This window comes from Microcaecilia unicolor, chromosome 7, assembly GCF_901765095.1.
Source record: "Microcaecilia unicolor chromosome 7, aMicUni1.1, whole genome shotgun sequence".
In the NCBI taxonomy this organism is placed as follows: Eukaryota; Metazoa; Chordata; class Amphibia; order Gymnophiona; family Siphonopidae; genus Microcaecilia; species Microcaecilia unicolor.
This window is the reverse complement of record NC_044037.1, coordinates 9,965,241-9,984,233: the sequence shown is the minus strand read 5'-3', so window position 1 is coordinate 9,984,233 and position 18,993 is coordinate 9,965,241. Positions and strand designations below refer to the sequence as shown.

The 18,993-nt window shown below is 45.3% G+C and overlaps 1 protein-coding gene across 1 annotated transcript; it reads left to right on the top strand.

Annotated features, from left to right (window-relative positions):
• The first annotated feature begins 1,580 nt into the window (after positions 1-1,580).
• Positions 1,581-18,037, top strand: LOC115474777 (probable G-protein coupled receptor 83). Its single transcript, XM_030210432.1, has 4 exons — positions 1,581-1,946; positions 3,842-3,967; positions 10,980-11,113; positions 17,422-18,037. The coding sequence occupies exons 1-4, from the start codon at positions 1,581-1,583 to the stop codon at positions 18,035-18,037; spliced, it is 1,242 nt and encodes a 413-aa protein (XP_030066292.1).
• Positions 18,038-18,993: the final 956 nt, after the last annotated feature.

Below are 18,993 nucleotides of genomic sequence, written 5' to 3'. Positions count from 1 at the left end.
TTTTTGTTGTGTTGCAGGTATCAGACATTTATGTTGGATCGGTAGGGTATGCCTTTTTAAACAGGTTAGTTTTTAGTGTTTTCCGGAACTTTAGGTGATCCTACGTAGTTTTCAAGACTTTTGGTAATGCGTTCCACAATTGTGTGCTAATGTAGGAAAAACTGGATGCATAGGTTGATTTGTATTTGAGTCCTTTGCAGGTACGTTCATGTTGATTCGGATGTGTTTCTAGTTGCTAGGTCGATCAGGTCTGTCATGTATCCCGGGACTTCACCATAGATAATTTTGTGAACCAGACTGCAGATTTTGAAAGCAATGCACTCTTTGATTGGGAGCCAGTGTAGTTTTTCGCGAAGGGGTTTTGCAATTTCAAATTGCGTTTTTCTGAAGATAAGCCTAGCTGCCGTGTTTTGTCATCAGTGAGTTACACTTCCCAGCACTAGCATGTTCCAGTTCATAAAACCAAAATAAAATAATTAACTCTACCTTTCTTTTCCTGGGCATTTTATTTTTCCAATCACATTGGTCCTAGTCGCTATTTTCTATTTTCCTTTTTTCCAGAGTTTGATGTCCTTTTGCCATTTCTCCTCCTTCCCACAGGGTAACTATAGTGTGTATTTTAGAACCCAGGTACGTCCATGAACCAAAATGTAAAAGCATTCAAGTGCGTTGGGAAGTGAAAAGAGTAATAAAAACCCCACTGAATGGAAGTACTTGTGTGGATTACTAGGAACTGCCACTGTCATTCTGGGGATAATTATATAAAGACACAGGAGCATGTATAAATGACTAAAATACTGTCATCTATAGAAGCATATATATGGGCAAAAGCCAATAGTCTGCCTACATCTCTCTCTGCCCCTCCCCCACCAGTTTTTTTTCCATTTTAGTCATCAGACAGAGCATTAGTATCCCTCCATCCTCCTCCAGCCAGAGCAGCAGAGCCAGGAGACTTCGGCGCCACTTCTGCCCTTCTCCCCCCACCCCCAGTCCCTACCTCTGCATCATACCCTCCCTACATTCACCAGCCAACAGTGCCACCACCTCAGTCCTTTCGGCATCCAATTACCCTCGACCACAAAAACCGGAGCTCTGGAGACAAGCACTGTGGATTTAAAAAAAAAAAAAACCTGGCAGAAATTGCGAGCTGACAATGCGTCGGATGTAGAAACAGAACGATCCCACGTGCGGCTGACACGAAGCTATAAAGCGAAGCACCGGGGATTCGCTGCGTCTCTGATGCAAGAAGAATTCAAGCCAGGGGACGGGGCGAGGCTGGAGCAGCCAGGAACTGAGAGATGCGCTGATGGTTTTTGCTTTTCTTTCTGGAAGGAGACAAAACGCGTGATCCCGGGGAGGACGGAAGGAGACCTCTCTCTATGTACAGAGGGAAGAGTTGGACTTACTACGGAGGGATTGGATGGGACAAGAGGGAATGAGATAACCCCATGTTCTTTACAGACTCTCGTGGACACCAGCAGATAAGGAGAAACTTTCCATGATCGTAAAGGGAAGCCTACAAGGGACTTCACTATCCTAAGGACTATCGATCGACCCTGTTGGCTCCCCTGTCCTCCAAAATGACGAGGCACATGTGGTTTTCCTTACCTTACGTCTCCAAGCCCTTCCGAAGGACCGATGACACCAACGCTTCGGACATCTTCTCCAGCCTCTACGGGTTGGCCAACATCTCCTCCCTCAACCTGGAAGACCTGGGCGACTTTGACAACACCACCAAGTACGAGGGCGAGTCTCAGAGCGGCACCGTGAAGGCGCTGCTGATCGTGGCTTACTCCGTGATCATCCTCATCTCCCTCTTCGGAAACATCCTGGTGTGTCACGTGGTGATGAAGAACAAGAGGATGCACTCGGCCACCAGCCTCTTCATCGTCAACCTGGCCATAGCGGACCTGATGATCACCCTGCTCAACACCCCCTTCACTCTGGTGAGAAGCCCCCCCAAGCTACCCCTTAGCTTAACTCTGTCTTGGGACAGAGAGGGACTAAGTTAGAAGAGGAATCTGATGGGGAAGGTCGTACAGCTTTTCCTCCTACGGTTGGCTGAGAAAATAAAATCGATGTCCCGTTCCTCCCGTTCCCCGGTTCTTTCTCCCGCTCGAGCTTAGCTTTTTCTTATTTCTCTCTTCTCCCCCGTTTCGTTTTCTCTTCCCTTCCACGAATGCTTATTTTGCTTTTCCTTCTAGCTGCCCTCCTTATTTCGCGTTTGGCTGTTGCGTGCTATTTTTAACTCCCTTGAAACCTTAGTGTCAGGGTGATCATTTTCATAGAATACATTTTCTGTGTAGAAAAAGACTGGGTTGCATGTGGGATGTTAGCAAATGGATATTGGAAACAGAATAGGATCAGTTAGGGGTGTACAGTGCATCTCTTTCCAGAATACTCTCTCCTGCATTTTCGGCAAACTTTTCCCATACAAATATTCTTGTGGCCAGTGTGTGAACAGCAGGATCTCAGCCTATCCAGAGAGACTGAAGACGCAGCTTTAATGCGGATAAAGATGGATGCTGGGCTTCTCTCCAGGTTCCTTCCCAGAACTGGAGTTGCGACCAGGGGCGTAGCCAGACTTCAGTGGGAGGGGGGTCCAGAGCCGAAGGGGGGCACATCTTAGCCCACCTCCCTCAGCTGCCAACCTGCTGCCACCCCCCGCCACTTTCGACCTCCCCCCCGCTGCCGCCGCTGCCACAAGGTACCAACCCCCACCAGCCTTAGTCTTCTTCAGCGCCGGTCTCTGGTGCGTTCACTGATCTGTGCTGTGAGTCCTGACGTCCAGCACGTTCCTTTAAGTGAAACCCTGGTTCTGCATGTTCCTTTAAGTGAAACTCACAGCACAGATCAGCAAACGCGCCAGAGACCAGCGCTGAAGAAGACTAAGGCTGGCGGGGGTTGGGGACCCCCACCCGCAAAGGTACCTGGTGACGGGTCGAATGGTGGGGGGAGGTTGGCGGGGGGATCAAAAGTAGAGGGGGCCAGGACTAAATCTATGGGGGCCCGTGCCCCCATTGCCCCACCTAGCTGCGCCCCTGGTTGAGACATCAATAGATCGGGGCCTCAGTAAACTGCAGATATGGGGTTGGTTTTTCATGCACAATTTAAGGGGTCCTTTTACAAAGGCATGCTAAAAGTGGCTTGGGGAAGTGTAGGCATGGGTTTTGGGCGCGCGCCAATCCATTTTTCAGCACATCTGTAAAAAAGGCCTCTTTTTTTGCTGAAAATGGACGTGTGGCAAAATCAAAATTGCCGTGCACCCATTTTGGTTCTGAGACCTTACCACCAGCCATAGACCTAGCGGTAAAGAATCTGGGCGGTAATGACCTACGCACGTCAAATGCCACTCGGTGCCCGTTCGTTACACGTGTCCAAAAATAAAAAAATATTTTTCAGATACGCGTATCGGCCGCACGCCAAAAAAGAAATTACCGCAAGAGTCACGCAGTAGTCAGGCGGTATCTCCATTTTGGCTTGCGTTGGGCGTGCGTAGACGCTTAACGCGGCTTAGTAAAAGAGGCCCTAAATGAGGAGGAGTGAGGATGCCAGCTCGCTGCTACCTGGGAAGGGTATGCGAGACGCTGCATTTAGCCAAAGGCAAGTATGGACATGCCACGAGGGCAGTGTGAGTCCTGCGGCTTTTTTAATCTGCTGAGATCAGCTTATTCTCGGTGACTGCCCCTCGCCCACCGCCTTCAGTGCAGGCACAAGGGCACCTTGATCTGGGAAATGTTCTCCATCTCTGCCTTGGTTAATGTTTTAGATCCAAGCTTGAAATTGATTTCTATATGGGTGCAATCTCCTTATCGACCCCCCCTTTTTTTTTGGTTCGCAGGTTCGCTTTGTTAGCAGTACCTGGGTGTTTGGGAAAGTCATGTGCCATGTTAGCCGCTTCGTACAGTATTGTTCTGTCCACGTGTCTGTCTTGACTCTCACAGCGATCGCACTGGACCGACACCAGGTAAGTGAGCTGACACCTGAAGGAGGCAGCCCGTTCGTTCACTTCCGTGCCTGAAAGCAGCAAAGGTCACCTGAAACCCTATTTTTTCTGCTTTCAAAACAACTTGTGCACGTTAGCTGTGGCAATCCTAGAATCTGGACCTGATCCAGTCACATTGAAGACACATATATAAGTACATAAGTATTGCCATACTGGGAAAGACCAAAGGTCCATCGAGCCCAGCACCCTGTTTCCAACAGTGGCCAATCCAGATCACAAATACCCGGGAAGATCCCAAAAATGTACAAAACATTTTATACTGCTTATCCCAGAAATAGTGGATTTTCCCCAAGTCCATTTAATACCTGTCTATGGACTTTTCCTTTAGGAAGCCGTCCAAACCTTTTTAAGACTCCGCTAAGCTAACCGCCTTTACCACATTTTCTGGCAACAAATTCCAGAGTTTAATTACACGTTGAGTGAAGAAAAATTTTCTCCAATTCGTTTTAAATTTACAACGTTGTAGCTTCGTCGCATGGCAATGAGGGATTGCTGGTGAGCTCTGGGGTAGATATTGAGGCTGTACGATCCTGTCCACACCCCCCCCCCCCAACTGGTGGGAAAGTGGTACAGAGCAATTCTTATTCAGTGAGAAGAGAGTGAAGAAGGGTCACAAGGATCGGTAGTACAAACTGTGATTCCAGAGCAGAGTTTTGCTCTGACCCATTAAAGCACAAGAGCCTAGAAAGATAAGACCAGTGGATGCAGGCTTTCTAAAGGAACTCTCGACAAAGATATTGTGATATAATTATCATTGTTACCACACCTCACCTGCATTCAGGGGCGTAGCCAGACTTCAGCGGGAGGGGGGTCCAGAGTCCGAGGTGAGAGGGCACATTTTAGCCCCCTCCCCAGCACCGCCGACCCCCACACCACTTTTGACCCGCCCTGGTGCTGCCGCCCCTCCCCCATCCCTTTCGACCCACCGCCGTCAACCCTGCCACTGCCAGGTAACTTTGCTGGTGGGGGTCCCCAACCCCCGCCAGTCGAAGTTCCTTTTCAGTGCCAGTCTCCGAGTCTGGCACGTTCATTGATCTGGATTCTGTTTCTGTGAGTCCTGACGTCCTGCACGTTCCTACATGCAGGACGTCAGGACTCACAGAAACAGAATCCAGATCAGCAACGCGCTGGAGACTGGCGCTGTAGAGGACTTCGGCTGGCGGGGGTTGGGGACCCCCACCAGCAAAGGTACCTAATGGCAGCGGCGGGAGAGGGGGTCGAATGTGGTGGGGGAGGGTTGGCGGCGGGAGGGGGTGAATGCAGGAGGGACAGGGCTAAATCTGCAGGGGCCCATGCCCCCTGGCCCCACCTAGCTACGCCCCTGCCTGCATTAGATAGCAATCGATAAAGACTAAGAGACACTAGGGGGAAGTGGGATAAAGCTGCATTTGGATGTTTTCTCACAAAAAATGTCCAAATTGGTTTCAAAATCAATTTTAGACGTTTTTCTAAGAAGTCCATCAGAAGTGTGTTCAGACCACGAGGGGGCATTGCCAGTGACTTGTTAACAGCGGGATCTGGGTGTTCCTAACACTTGGATGCTTTGCAGCATAAGGGAACAAAGACATTTTGAGCTAGACCTGTTTTTATAATGAATAAGGCAAACAAAAAAATAAAGGTGCCCTAAATGACCACTGGAGAGAATCAGGGATGACCACCTCTTACTCCCCCAGTAGTCACTGACCCCCCCCCCCCCTCAAAAAAAAAAAAAAAAAAAGAAATGTGATTAAAAACTTTACCAGCCTGAGATGTTATACTCAGGTCCATCAGAATAACATGCAGGTCCTTGGAGTAGTCTAGTGGTGGGTGCAGTGCACTGCAGACAGGTGGACCCAGGCCCATACCTCCCCCTACCTGTTACACTTGTGGTGGAAACTTTGAGCCCTCACCAGAAACCCACTGTACACACATATAGGTGCCCCTTTCACCCATATGGGCTATTGTAGTGATGTACAGTTGGGGGTAGTGGGTTTTGGGGGGATCAGCAGACAAGGGAGCAACAGTGAGTTGTGTACTTGGGAGCATTTATTTGAAGTCCACTGCTGTGCCCCCGAGGGTGCCCCATTGCTCTCCTGGGATGTCTGTGTGGCCAGTCTACTAGGAATGCTGGCTCCTCCTACGTACATCCCAATGGCTTGATTTAGTGCATTTTTCACTTGGACGTGTTTCCCCACCCCACCCCCCACACCCCAAAATGGACCAAAAAAAATAAAAGAATTGAGCACAAAATCATTTAGCAAATAGCCATTTTCAGAAAAAAAAAGATAGACTTCTGTTTTCAAAAGAGAAAAAAGAGAGTGGAGGAGTGGCCTAGTGGTTAGGGTGGTGGACTTTGGTCCTGAAGAACTGAGTTCAATTCCCACTTCAGGCACAGGCAGCTCCTTGTGACTCTGGGCAAGTCACTTAACCCTCCATTGCCCCATGTAAGCTGCATTGAGCCTGCCATGAGTGGGAAAGCGCAGGGTACTAATGTAACAAAAATAAAATAGCTATATTCCCCACTTGAATTTTGAGCAAAATATCCAAAGTTGAACTTAGACATCATATCAAAAATGCTCTACCATGAGTAATACTTGCCAATATGAGAAAATATAAAACAAAGCATCAAATAAACAGATAAAACTCAACTGAGTACTTTTCAGAAAATGGGTGGAAAAGACTTCAGATGCTCCATTTACAGTAATTTATGCTCGATTTTACTGAGGAGCTTCTTCATGAGTCTAAAAAACCTCCTATTCAACTTTATTTTAAAATCATTTCTTTATATTTTCATTCAGCTTGAAAAACAATTTCTTCCATGGAAGACCTCTTTTCTGGCAATAACTGTGCTCAACAGAGCGCTACCATTTCACAAATAAGCGTCATCGGGAAGCAACAGCATTTGTGGACTCCTTGATATCCTTTAATAAAGGGAAATAGTTCCTGTCCTGGGATTCTGATGCGTCGGTACCGCTTATAACAAGGGACGTTTGTAAATTTAAATTGAATCAAGAATTCGCAGAGTTTGAACCATTTTCCTTTTTTATAGGATATCAAGAAATCCACTTCATTGGACTAGTTCGGTTTGCCTCGCTCTTCATATCTTTCTGCTTCTCTGGGTTTTGCAGACCGTCTGCCTGTCTGCTTTTTTGGGACCACAAAAGATAAGGGAAATCATTAACATAGCCAAACATTTAGGAGAAAATATTGTAGCTCGGGAGTTCTCGGGACACACCCAGCCAGTTAGGTTTTCAGGATACCCACAATGAATATGCATGAGATTAGATTTGCATTCAGTGGAGATAGTGCATTCAAATGTAACTCATGCATGTGTATTGTAGGTATCTGGAAAACCCGGACTGGCTAGGTGTGTCCCAAGGATTTGAGAACCACTGCTGTTGATGTAAACTGGAATTCTACAGGTTGTACTGAAACAGAAGACTCCTGGCAGCTAAAGAGGGGCACAGAGGCTACTGTCATATTTTTGTGCTTATAAGCTGCTGCTAATACTCATTTTTACATATGACTAGAGGGGTTTAGACATGTTTCTGTTTACACAAATATGCAGTGGACTGTGCAGTGTGAAGCTTATCATAATGCAAAAATTGTGTGCAAATTTTATGCACAGTTAAATCGCACTGGTAAACTAAAAGTGCGTGTGGGGGGGGGGGGGGGGTGTGAGACAATGTATCTTTCTGTATTTCGAGACATCAATTTATGTGCTCCTCTGTCAATCAGTATACTACTGTGCACTCACTGATCAACCCCTGAGGAAGACTTTTTTAAAAGCTGGAACACGGACCGTGTAGGGTCCGAATAAAGTTTGGGTTTTGGAGCATCTTATCCTGGTATTCTGATTGATCTCTTGGAGTTGCTCTTTTTTCCACCCCTTTTCGTGTCGTTGGACTTTTGTGGAAATTGTGAACCCCATTTTGGTTTTGCGGGGGGTGGGGAGGGGAGGAACATGCCTGGCACATGCGCAGAAACATTTTGCATTAAGCACGGTTCTTTCACACATGCCCAGACAGAAACGGGTGCCACATTGGCGCCTGTTCTTTTGCACTGAATTAGGTGTGCTTTCTTTTTTGGTTTTGTTCGGACCTGCGCACGTGTTCGTTGCCTACTATCTGCATTTAAAATGTTATGATAACATTTGCGACCGTCTCTACTTCACACATTAAACACCCACATTCGAGCATGTGTTGCACAGTAGCGTCTGCGTACACCCAAGTGGCGGCTAATATGTAGGTGTGGCTTACGCAGACGTACCTTTAAATGAAGTCAGCTTATATTAAGGTCAGGGGCGTAGCCAGACTTCGGTGGGAGGGGGGTCCAGAGCCCGAGGTGAGGGGGCACATTTGAGCCCGAGGTGAAGGGGCACATTTTAGCCCCCCACCCCGGTGCCGCCAACCCCCTAGCCATTGCCAACCCCCCAACTTTGCCAACCCCTGCCGATGACCCTCTCGACCCCCCCCCCTCCTGCCGCCAACCCTCCCCAGCCGTCACCTACCTTTGCTGGCAGGGGACCCCAATCTCCGCCAGCCGAGGAGGTCCTCTTCTTCCCGCGAAGGCTTCGTTCTGTTTCTGACGTCCTGCACATTGTACGTGCAGGACGTCAGAATCACAGAAACAGAATGAACCCTTGCGCCGGAAGAAGAGGACCTCGCTGGCTAATCTGCAAGGCTTCATTCTGTTTCTGTGAGTCTGACATCCTGCACGTACAACACCACTGATTAAGGTGCAGCTTAGAAACATGAAACCACAGTTGTCATGTAGCAGACTCTTGCTAACAGAAAATATAGGAAATTCTCTTATTACATGCGTTGGTCCAGGCTTGGGTCATAGTCAAAGACGCATTGCCTAAGACGCTCACCTTCAGGTTCATGAAAATAATACTATTTTTATCCTGCTACTGGCTGCACAGAATGCTCCTTAGTGGTGTTAAATAGTCAGGTACAATATAAACCTGTCTACACAGCTTATAATCTAAGTAGGTAGCTGAGGAAATAGGAAAGAAAGGGGTCATTTTACTAAGGTGCGCTGAAAATGGCTGGCAGTAGTGTAGGTGTGCATGTTTGGGATGCGCGCAGATCCATTTTTCAGAGCACCTGTAAAAAAAATGGCTTTTTAAAATTTTGACCGGAAATGGACATGCGGCAAAATGAAAATTGGCGCATGTCCATTTTGGGTTTCAGACCTTTCCATCACCAATTGACTTAACGGTAAGGTATCACGCGTTAACTGGACAGTAATGGTCTATGTGCGTAGAGTGCCTTTTACCGCCCGGTTAGCACCATGCACCGGAAAAAATGAAATTACCGCCCGGGCCACACGGTAGCCAGGTGGTAATTCCAAACTGATGCACGTTGGGTGCACGTGGAGGGGCATAATTGAACGCAACACTCATCTCCATGGGCGTTTATCTCCGAGAACGGGTCCGCGAAGGGGCGGGCCAGACCGTATTTTCGAAAAAGATGGGAGTTCATCTTTTGTTTCGATAATACGGTTTGTGCCGGGCAAATGCATCGCATTTGGGCGGATTTGAGCTGGGCGGTATCGGTTTTCAGCGATAATGGAAACCAAAGGTGCCCAGCTCAAAAACGAACAAATCCAAGGCATTTGGTCATGGGAGGGGCCAGGATTCATAGTGCACTGGTCCCCCTCACATGCCAGGATACCAACCGGGCACCCTAGGGGGCACTTGTAACAATTTTTAAAAAATGACAATACCTCCCAAGTCCATAGCTCCCTTACCTTGGGTGCTGAGCCCCCCAAATCCCCCCCAAAACCCACTACACCATTACCATAGCAGTTATGGCTGAAGGGAGGCACCTAGATGTGGGTACAGTGGGTTTTGGGAGTGGTTTGGAGGGCTCCCATTTAGCAGCACAAGTGTAACAGGTAGGGGGGGGGATGGGCCTGGGTCCACCTGGCTAAAGTCCACTGCACCCACTAACAACTGCTCCAGGGACCTGCATACTGCTGTGATGGAGCTGAGTATGACATTTGAGGCTGGCATATAGGCTGGAAAAAAAGTTTTTAAAATTCTTTTTTTTTTTTGCTGGGAGGGGGTTAGTGACCACTGGAGGAGTCAGGGGAGGTCATCCCCGATTCCCTCCGGTGGTCATCTGGGCAGTTGGGGCACTTTTTGGGGACTTGTTCATGAAAAAAAAAAGGGTAAAAAAAAAGTGACCCAAATTCTCGCTTCTGCCGCCCTTCTTTTTTCCATTATCAGCCGCGCGCACCCATCTCTCCTTGGCCGACAAATACACCCCAGTCCCGCCTTCACCACGGCTCCGACACGCCCCCATCAACTTTGTCCATTCCCACGACAGACTGCAGTTGGAGGCACCCAAAATCAGCTTTCAATTATACCAATTTGGGCGCCCATGAGAGAAAGGCGCCCATCTCTCGATTTGGGTCGAAATATGGGCGTCTTTCTCTTTCGAAAATAAGCTGGATAGGAGCCTAAGCAGTTTAGTAAAAGGACCCCATAGTGACTTGCCCAAGGTAATGCTATTCAAGAAAAGACTGTCCTTCCCTCCAGTTATAGTTGCCCCATGTCCAGTGCCAGCTGGGGCAACTGCAATTGCCACATGCCTTGGGCTAAAAGGAGAATCCAAAGATTAAGACATTTCTTCTTCCTGTGAGACTTCCTACGAAAAGGATTAATCTAAAATTAATACTAGCCAGGAAAAATGACACCTGCTGATTTTCTGCTAACATAACACGATTTTCAATAAAACTGTATAACAGAGAGTGGCAGTGGGTGTGAAGTGAAGGCTTGGGGGGTGGGGGCAGAAAAGCGATTAGGCACAGCAAAGTTACTCCAGAAAATGCCTCCATGTCACCAGGGTCTGGCTAAATTATTAGCTCTTGTAAGATTGATTCCCCCAGGAAAGGAGGACTGTAACAACCCCCAGACTCAGATTTTTTAAAAATTAAATAGTCACATGACAATCAGGTGGCTGAAAGTCTGGGCTTTTCTGTTTAGGTGATCATGCATCCCTTGAAACCCCGCATGTCCACCGTCAGGGGAGTGATCTGCATTGGTGTCATTTGGGTCCTGGCGAGCTGCTTCTCCCTGCCTCATGCAATCTACCAGAAGCTGGGCGAGTTCTACATTGGGTAAGTTTAGAGCGTAACCTGTACAATTTCAGGGTCACATAAGAATTGCTATACTGGGACAGATTAAAGGTCCATTAAGCCCAGTGGTCAATGCAAGTCACTTGTCAGAGTCCCAAAAAGTGGCAAGATTACATTCTGCTTCCAGGACTGGTGAAAGGGTGATGGATGTCCCAGGTAGACGTCCAGCTGTACCCACCCTCTAGATTAACTTTCAGGTTTCTTGGCTGATAAATTATCCATTAGTACACATGACCTCAAGAAAATGAACCACTAAGTTTAATTGATTTGTAGAACTCTGGATGCTAAATTTCAGCAGTGTTGTTCCAAGTACAGTAAAACCTCTGTTTTCGTTGACTTCGGTTATCGTCGGTTTCGGTTTTCGTTGATTTTTTCAGTGAAAAATTTGTCTCGGATTTCATTGGTTGCCTCGGTTTTCGCTGCTAATTTTGCAAAAACAAAGGGTGACCCACGCGTTCTCCTGCTCATTGTGGCGTTGTTTCTTGCTGTGTGAGCATCACCCCGCGCGTCTAACACAACGCACGCAAGATAAAATCACATGTGCTCAAATCTCATTTTCCATGTTAAGTGTTTCCCTTGCTAATAAGTTAACCCTTTCCCTTTAGCTCCATCATGGGACTATATTTATTCTCTATAAAATGTGTTTTCGGCATGTATTTTGAAGTGTCTAGAACAAATTAATTGGATTTACATTGATTCTTATGGAAATAATTGCCTCGGTTTTCGTCTTTTTCGGTTTTCATTGATTGTTTTCAGACGGATTATCAACGAAAACCGAGGTATCACTGTACTTCAGTAAAAAGGTAAAAATAAAATACGTATTTTAATATTTAGGTAAAAGTAAAAGTACAATGAAGAACACGTTAAAAATATACATAAGTGAAAGTAAAAATATAATTGTATAATATAATACTTTTTGAGTAAAAAGTAAAAGTACAACAACTGCAATGAATACAACTATTGGCAGGGCTTTTTTTGAGGCGGTACTTGGGGGTACTGAGTATTGGCACCTTTTCCATTGTCTGCTAAAATTGACCCATGAACCCCAAGTTTTAATGAAAGAGCTCAGGCCCTACACACCAATTCTACCTTGTCATAGATTCTGTGACTGGTTGCTGGGGGTCTGGCTATTGTGGGGTGGGCCCCTCAGTGATCACCCCACTCCTGAAGGGTGGCCAGGAATTTGAGTAACGGCACCTTTTTTGCTAGAGAAAACACACTGACTATTGTTAATGTTTTTATCCCAACAACTTAACATTGGCACTTGCAGAGCATTCGTTCTTATCTCACACATAAATAATTCAATGACAGCTTGTTTGTTGTATAATTAATTTGGCCGCAGCTTTATTAATAAATCATAAACTTAACCAAAATAACAGAATAACATTTTAATATGACTTTCAACTCTCTTGTATTCATTTTAATAGCTAGTCGGTGCCGACCTAACTAGATATACTTATTATCAAATGTATTCATACTCAGTACTCCACTTATAAAGTGAGACTACTACTACTACTTATCATTTCTAAAGCACTACTAGATGTACACAGCGCTGTACACTTGAACATGAAGAGACAGTCCCTGCTCCACAGAGCTTACAATCTAATTAGGACAGACAGACAGGACAAATAAGCGATAAGGAAAAAGAGTAGCAAGATTCCATGCAGAATCCCAAAGAATAGCAAGATTCTGGAATCCCAAAGACTCCTATTACTACTCATCATTTCTATAGCGCTACTAGACGTACACAGCGCTGTACACTTGAACATGAAGAGACAGTCCCTGCTCCACAGAGCTTACAATCTAATTAGGACAGACAGACAGGACAAATAAGCGATAAGGAAAAAGAGTAGCAAGATTCCATGCAGAATCCCAAAGAATAGCAAGATTCCGGAATCCCAAAGAGTACAAGATTCTGTGCAGAATCCCAAAGAGTAGCAAGATTCTAGAATCCCAAAGAATAGCAAGATTCTGTACAGAATCTCAAACACTAGCAAAGATTCCGGAATCCTACAGACTACTACTACTTATCATTTCTATAGTGCTACTAGACATACGCAGCACTGTACACTTGAACATGAAGAGACAGTTCCTGCTTGACAGAGCTTACAATCTAATTAGGACAGACAAACAGGACAAACAAGAGATAAGGGAATATTAAAGTGAAGATGATAAAATAAGGGTTCTGAACAAGTGAATAAGGGTTAGGAGTTAAAAGCAGCATCAAAAAGGTGGGCTTTTAGCTTACATTTGAAGATGGCCAGAGATGGAGTTTGACGTACCAGCTCAGGAAGTCTATTCCAGGCATATGGTGCAGCAAGATAAAAGGAACGGAGTCTGGAGTTAGCGGTGGAGGAGAAGGTTGCAGATAAGAGAGATTTACCCAGTGAACGGAGTTCCTGGGGAGGAATGTAGAGAGAGATGAGAGTGGAGAGGTACTGAGGAGCTGCAGAGTGAATGCACTTATAGGTCAATAAGAGGAGTTTGAACAGTATATGGAAATGGAAAGGAAGCCAGTGAAGTGACTTGAGGAGAGGGCTAATATGAGCATAACGACACTGGCAGAATAATAGTCATGCAGCAGAATTTTGGACAGATTGAAGAGGAGAGAGATGGCTAAGTGGGAGACCTGTGAGAAGCAAGTTGCAATAGTCTAAGCGAGAGGTGATAAGAGTGTGGATGAGGGTTCTGGTGGTGTGCTCAGAAAGGAAAGGGCGAATTTTGGTGATATTATAGAGAAAGAAATGACAGGTTTTAGCAGTCTGCTGCATATGTGCAGAGAAGGAGAGGGAGGAGTCGAAGATGACCCCAAGGTTACGAGCTGCTGAGACAGGAAGGATGAGAGTATTATCCACAGAAATAGAGAATGGGGGAGGAGGAGAGGTTGGTTTAGGGGGAAAGATAAGAAGCTCAGTCTTGATCATGTTTAGTTTCAGATGGTGCTGAGACATCCAGGCAGCAATGTCAGACAGGCAGGCTGATACTTTGGCCTGGATTTCGGCTGAGATTTCTGGTGTGGAGAGGTAGATCTGGGAGTCATCAGCATAAAGATGATACTGAAATCCATGGGATGAGATTAGAGTACCAAGGGAAGAAGTATAGATGGAGAAAAGAAGAGGTCCCAGGACAGATCCCTGAGGTACACCAACTGACAGTGGGATAGAAGTAGAGGAGGATCCACTAGAGTATACACTAAAGGCACGCTGGGAGAGATAAGAAGAAAAACAGGAAAGAACTGAGCCCTGAAATCCAAGTGAGGACAGCGTATCAAGGAGTAGGCTGTGATCAACAGTGTCAAAAGCAGCAGATAGATCGAGAAGGATGAGGATAGAATAGAGACCTTTGGATCTGGCCAGAAACAGATTATTGGAGACTTTAGCAAGTACTGTTTCAGTTAAATGAAGGGGGCAAAAGCCAGATTGAAGTGGATCAAGAATAGCTTGAGATGAAAGAAAGTCAAGTCAACGGCGGTGAACAGCACGTTCAAGTATCTTGGATAGGAAAGAGAGGAGGGAGATGGGGAGGGGGGCTAGTTGGAAGGACAGGTAGGGTCCAATGAAGGTTTTTTAAGGAATGGTGTGACTACGGCATGTTTGAAGGCATCAGGAACAGTCGCAGTGGACAGTGAAAGATTGAGGATATGACTGATAAAAGGGATGACAATAGGAGAATAGTGTTAAGTAGATGGGTGGGAATAGGATCAGAGGAACAGGTAGTTAGTTTCGAGGAGGAAAGAAGATGTGTAGCTTCCTCTTCAGTGATATCAGAAAAGGAGGCAGGGGTTGGAGGGTTGAGAGAATGGACTAAGGGAAGGAGAGGTGGAAGTGACCTGGTTGAGAATTCAAGTTTAATCTTGTGAATCTTATCATGAAAGAACTCAGCCAGAGTTGGGGGGGTGGGGGGGGTGGGGAAAGTGAAGGGGGAGTTGGAGGTGAAGGCACTTGTGGTGACATCAAGGCCCTCACTCCTGCTTATGGCAGTTTCACATTCAAGCGTATTACACAAACTAAACCACAAATCCATTTAATTAATTACCCTTAAATGAAGACCACTTGAAATTCACATCAAATTTTCCAATGCTGCGACTTAATAATTTTCCTTTTTGTAACTCAATATACAAAATTAAACACTAACCTCCCAATTTATTCCCAAATCCAACCAAAATTAGGGAGGGATTGGGTGGGATTAAATTTCTGCCTCCCAGTGTCCTCACACTTCTGTCCTACCAACCCACCTGCTGTATCTCCACAGCCCTCAGCCCGCCAGACGTGCCGTGTCCCTCGTGCTTCTTTGCCCCGCCCCAGTTCAAAACAAAACTGCCTATATTAACCCCTCACAGCCCCAATCAATTTCTTTCCAAGTTACCTTTTTTTTAAAAAAAAAATTTCAATTAAATACATCCCCTATCCCTTCTCCTCTTAATTTAAAACGTTTTCCTCCCTTGCGCTATTTGAATAAATAAATAAATAAATAAATATATTCAACATTAATTTATATCCTATGCTACCTTAATAAATGTAATATTATTAATTATTTTATCAGTTCTATTTATAAATAATTTCCCTCACTCTTCCTCTTTCCTTTACCCCTCCCTTTTTCAAACCCTTCCCCTCTCCCTCCCCCTTTCAATGTTAAATGCCCCTAGTTAATTCTATGTGCTTTTCTTTATTGCGCTACAATCCTTTAAAATAATGAACTTCAAACCTTTTAGTTCAAACTCTTTTTACAACTAGGCTTGAAGGCGTGCATCGAGCTTTGGCATTGAACATCCGTTTTTTAAGTCGGCTAATATCTAGCCAACTAGGTTAATATTCAGTCCCTTACTGCATAAGCCAGATCACTTAAAGATAGGACTGCTATGTATGCGGCCCAATTTAAGTGGTTTGCTGATGCAGTCAGGGGCTGAATAGCGGCACTGAACCCGACTTTGCCCCTGGAACGTCCACAAGATAACCACATTTGAAACTAGCGCTAACTAGTCATTTTCAACTAAAATAATCAGTTAAATCCTATATAATAAAACTCACCCTCAACGTTCTGAGGACACTGACGTCACTGTCAGTTCCTGTGGGCACTTCCTTCTGGTTCGAAGGGTTCGTGGTGGTGAAGCCACTGAAATCGCTGTGTCTGGGCCCCGCCCTCGCGTCAAACGTGATGACGTCGAGGACGGAGCAATGGCATCAGTGGCTTTACAACCAACAAGGACGCGGGATATGAAGGTGGCGTGCGTTCACGAGGTCCGGAACAATGGCGGTCAGTGGCTTCACAACGCCGAAGGGGTGGGTACGGGGGGGGGGGGTTCGGGAGGAAAACCTTGCTAGCGCCCGTTTCATTTGCTCCAGAAACGGGCGTGTTTTACTAGTAGTATCATAATAGATGACGGCAGAAAAAGACCTGCACAGTCCATCCAGTCTGCCCAACAAGATAAACTCATATGTGCTACTTGCTGAAAATGACTGGATAGTCGCAAACAAGCGATTTAACTGGTCTTTTCGATGACAGCTGAAAACAATTCTATTTTGGAAAACTGTTAACTGCTTTAGTTATCATTTTACTTTTGTTGAGGTCATTTTATTATGAAATTATTGTTATTCCTATTATTGACTAGTCTCTTCTGTTATCTACAGTGAGCTGTTTATTTTTTTCAATCATTTGTGTTGAGTTTTCAAGAAAATTTAAACCAATGTAACATACAACAACAAAACCAAATGCATTACATATAGATAAATGTGACAATTTAATTATAAATATAAAAATCTAATCTCTAGGAGATGCTGATGTTTCGATGTAATGATCACAAGGAGCCCGATGCTTCTTGAAAGTAGGCAATTGACGAAATTTAAAAGCTGCAGATTCTTCACAGTTTTTAATAGTACAAAGGTGACTCCAGTATTCAGAAAAGTTCAAATGCAAATTATTTTTCCAATGAAATACTATCAGATGGGTGCTCAGAGCCATCATTATATCCAAAAGGTTTTTGATATTGATCCTCAAGTGTAAGTTTAGGGGTTGAAGAACGAAGTATTACCACGTCATTTGTCAAACCAACAGGCGAGGAGAAGGGAATTATTGAACAGATTCTTTTCCATATTAATTTCCAGTGAGTTGTTAAGGTACGTAGCAGAATGTATTTATTTTTGTATTGTATTCCTTCAATACGTGTTACGTTTCTCCTTTTATCTGCTCTCTGATGTGAGTATTTTTATGTCTCATTGATGCACACGTCTACCAGTGTTCTAGAAATGGCACAGTTCCCTCTTTCACACTAAGGCACCTTGCTTCTCTTGCAGAAACTCCGTGCGCATGGTCTGCCTTGTCAGCTTCCCTCACCCTCCGGACCTCTTCTGGAAGTATCTGGACCTGGCCACATTCGTGCTACTCTATGTCTTGCCCCTCTTTGTCATCTCTATCACCTACACTACAGTGGCCAAGAAGCTGTGGATGCGCAATGCCATTGGCGACATCACCATGGAACAGTACTACGCTCACCGCAGGAAGAAGAAGATGACATTGAAGATGCTGATGCTGGTGGTGGTGGTCTTTGCCGTCTGCTGGTTTCCTCTGAATTGCTACGTAGTTCTGATGTCCAGCAGGGCCATTGGCATCAACAATGCCCTCTACTTTGCCTTCCACTGGTTTGCCATGAGCAGCACCTGTTACAACCCTTTCATCTACTGTTGGCTGAATGAAAGTTTCCGCTCCGAACTGAAGGCCCTGCTCTGTGTGTGCAGGCGAAGAAGCATGGCCCAGAGTCACGCTCTGCAGTCCATCTCTCCTCCCTTCAGGCATGCCTGGATTGAAAACTATAAACAAGCTAATCCACTTCCGAGCGCCCGGTCAGCCTCCAACGTCAACTCAGGCAGGACGGATATTTCCATAGTAGAACCCATCGTGGCAGTGAGTTAAGACAGATGTACCATGGCGGCATTGCACTGCGCCTGTAGGGCTCTCATTGCTGATATGACTTTTGCCCCCCCCCCCCCCTCATGTGAGGGTCTTGTTTTAGAAAAAACTACAGGCTGACATTTTTTAAGTGGCTTCACAAAGAAATACAGTGAAAACCTTATGTTGTTGTCAGTGTGAGAACTCGCAAGGTACAATATCCCTGCTCGAATGAACTTGCAATGTAAGGTACACTCAGGGAAATTAAGTGACTTACGCAGAGTCACAGAGGGGGGGCAGTGTTTGAACTAGAACTTGGGTCTTCCAAGATTCACAATCAGTCTTGGTTTGAGCTATTTGCAACGTTTGATGTTTTGGCATCATTATAGACATTCTGCTGAAATCACACCAGCAATGCAGATTTTTCGTGTTGGAGGACAAGCTCTGCGTTCTCTACGTTTTGCAACGTTTCTGCTGTTTGGCATGTTTTGGCATCTTTTCAGAAGATTATTCTGTATCACATTTCATACAATTCCAGTTACAGGTTTAGAGACATGATCTTATTTTTTTGTAATCTCTCCAATCAGTTTGAAAAGATGCTTTCAATATTTCAGAATAGTGTAAAACAGAGGCAGATTTGAAATGAAGACACATCCATGGTACTGTGAAGGGCTTTTATGTCTTGCTTACTAGGGTTTCAGGTTTATTTCTATAACCAACCCAAGACTTTTTCCAAATTTACCATAACTGAATTACAAATTATTTCAGGGGTTCTTAACCTAGTCCTCGAGACACACCAAGCCAGTCTTGTTCTCAAGATATCCACGAGATAAATTTCTGTAAGCTGCCTCCGTTGTCTGCAAATCTATCTCAGCATTCATTGTGGGTATCCTGAAAACCTGACTGGCTTGGTGTGTCCTGAGGACTGGGTTGAGAATCCCTGGCATAGTTTAAAGGAGGTCACAAAAACACATTAGCAG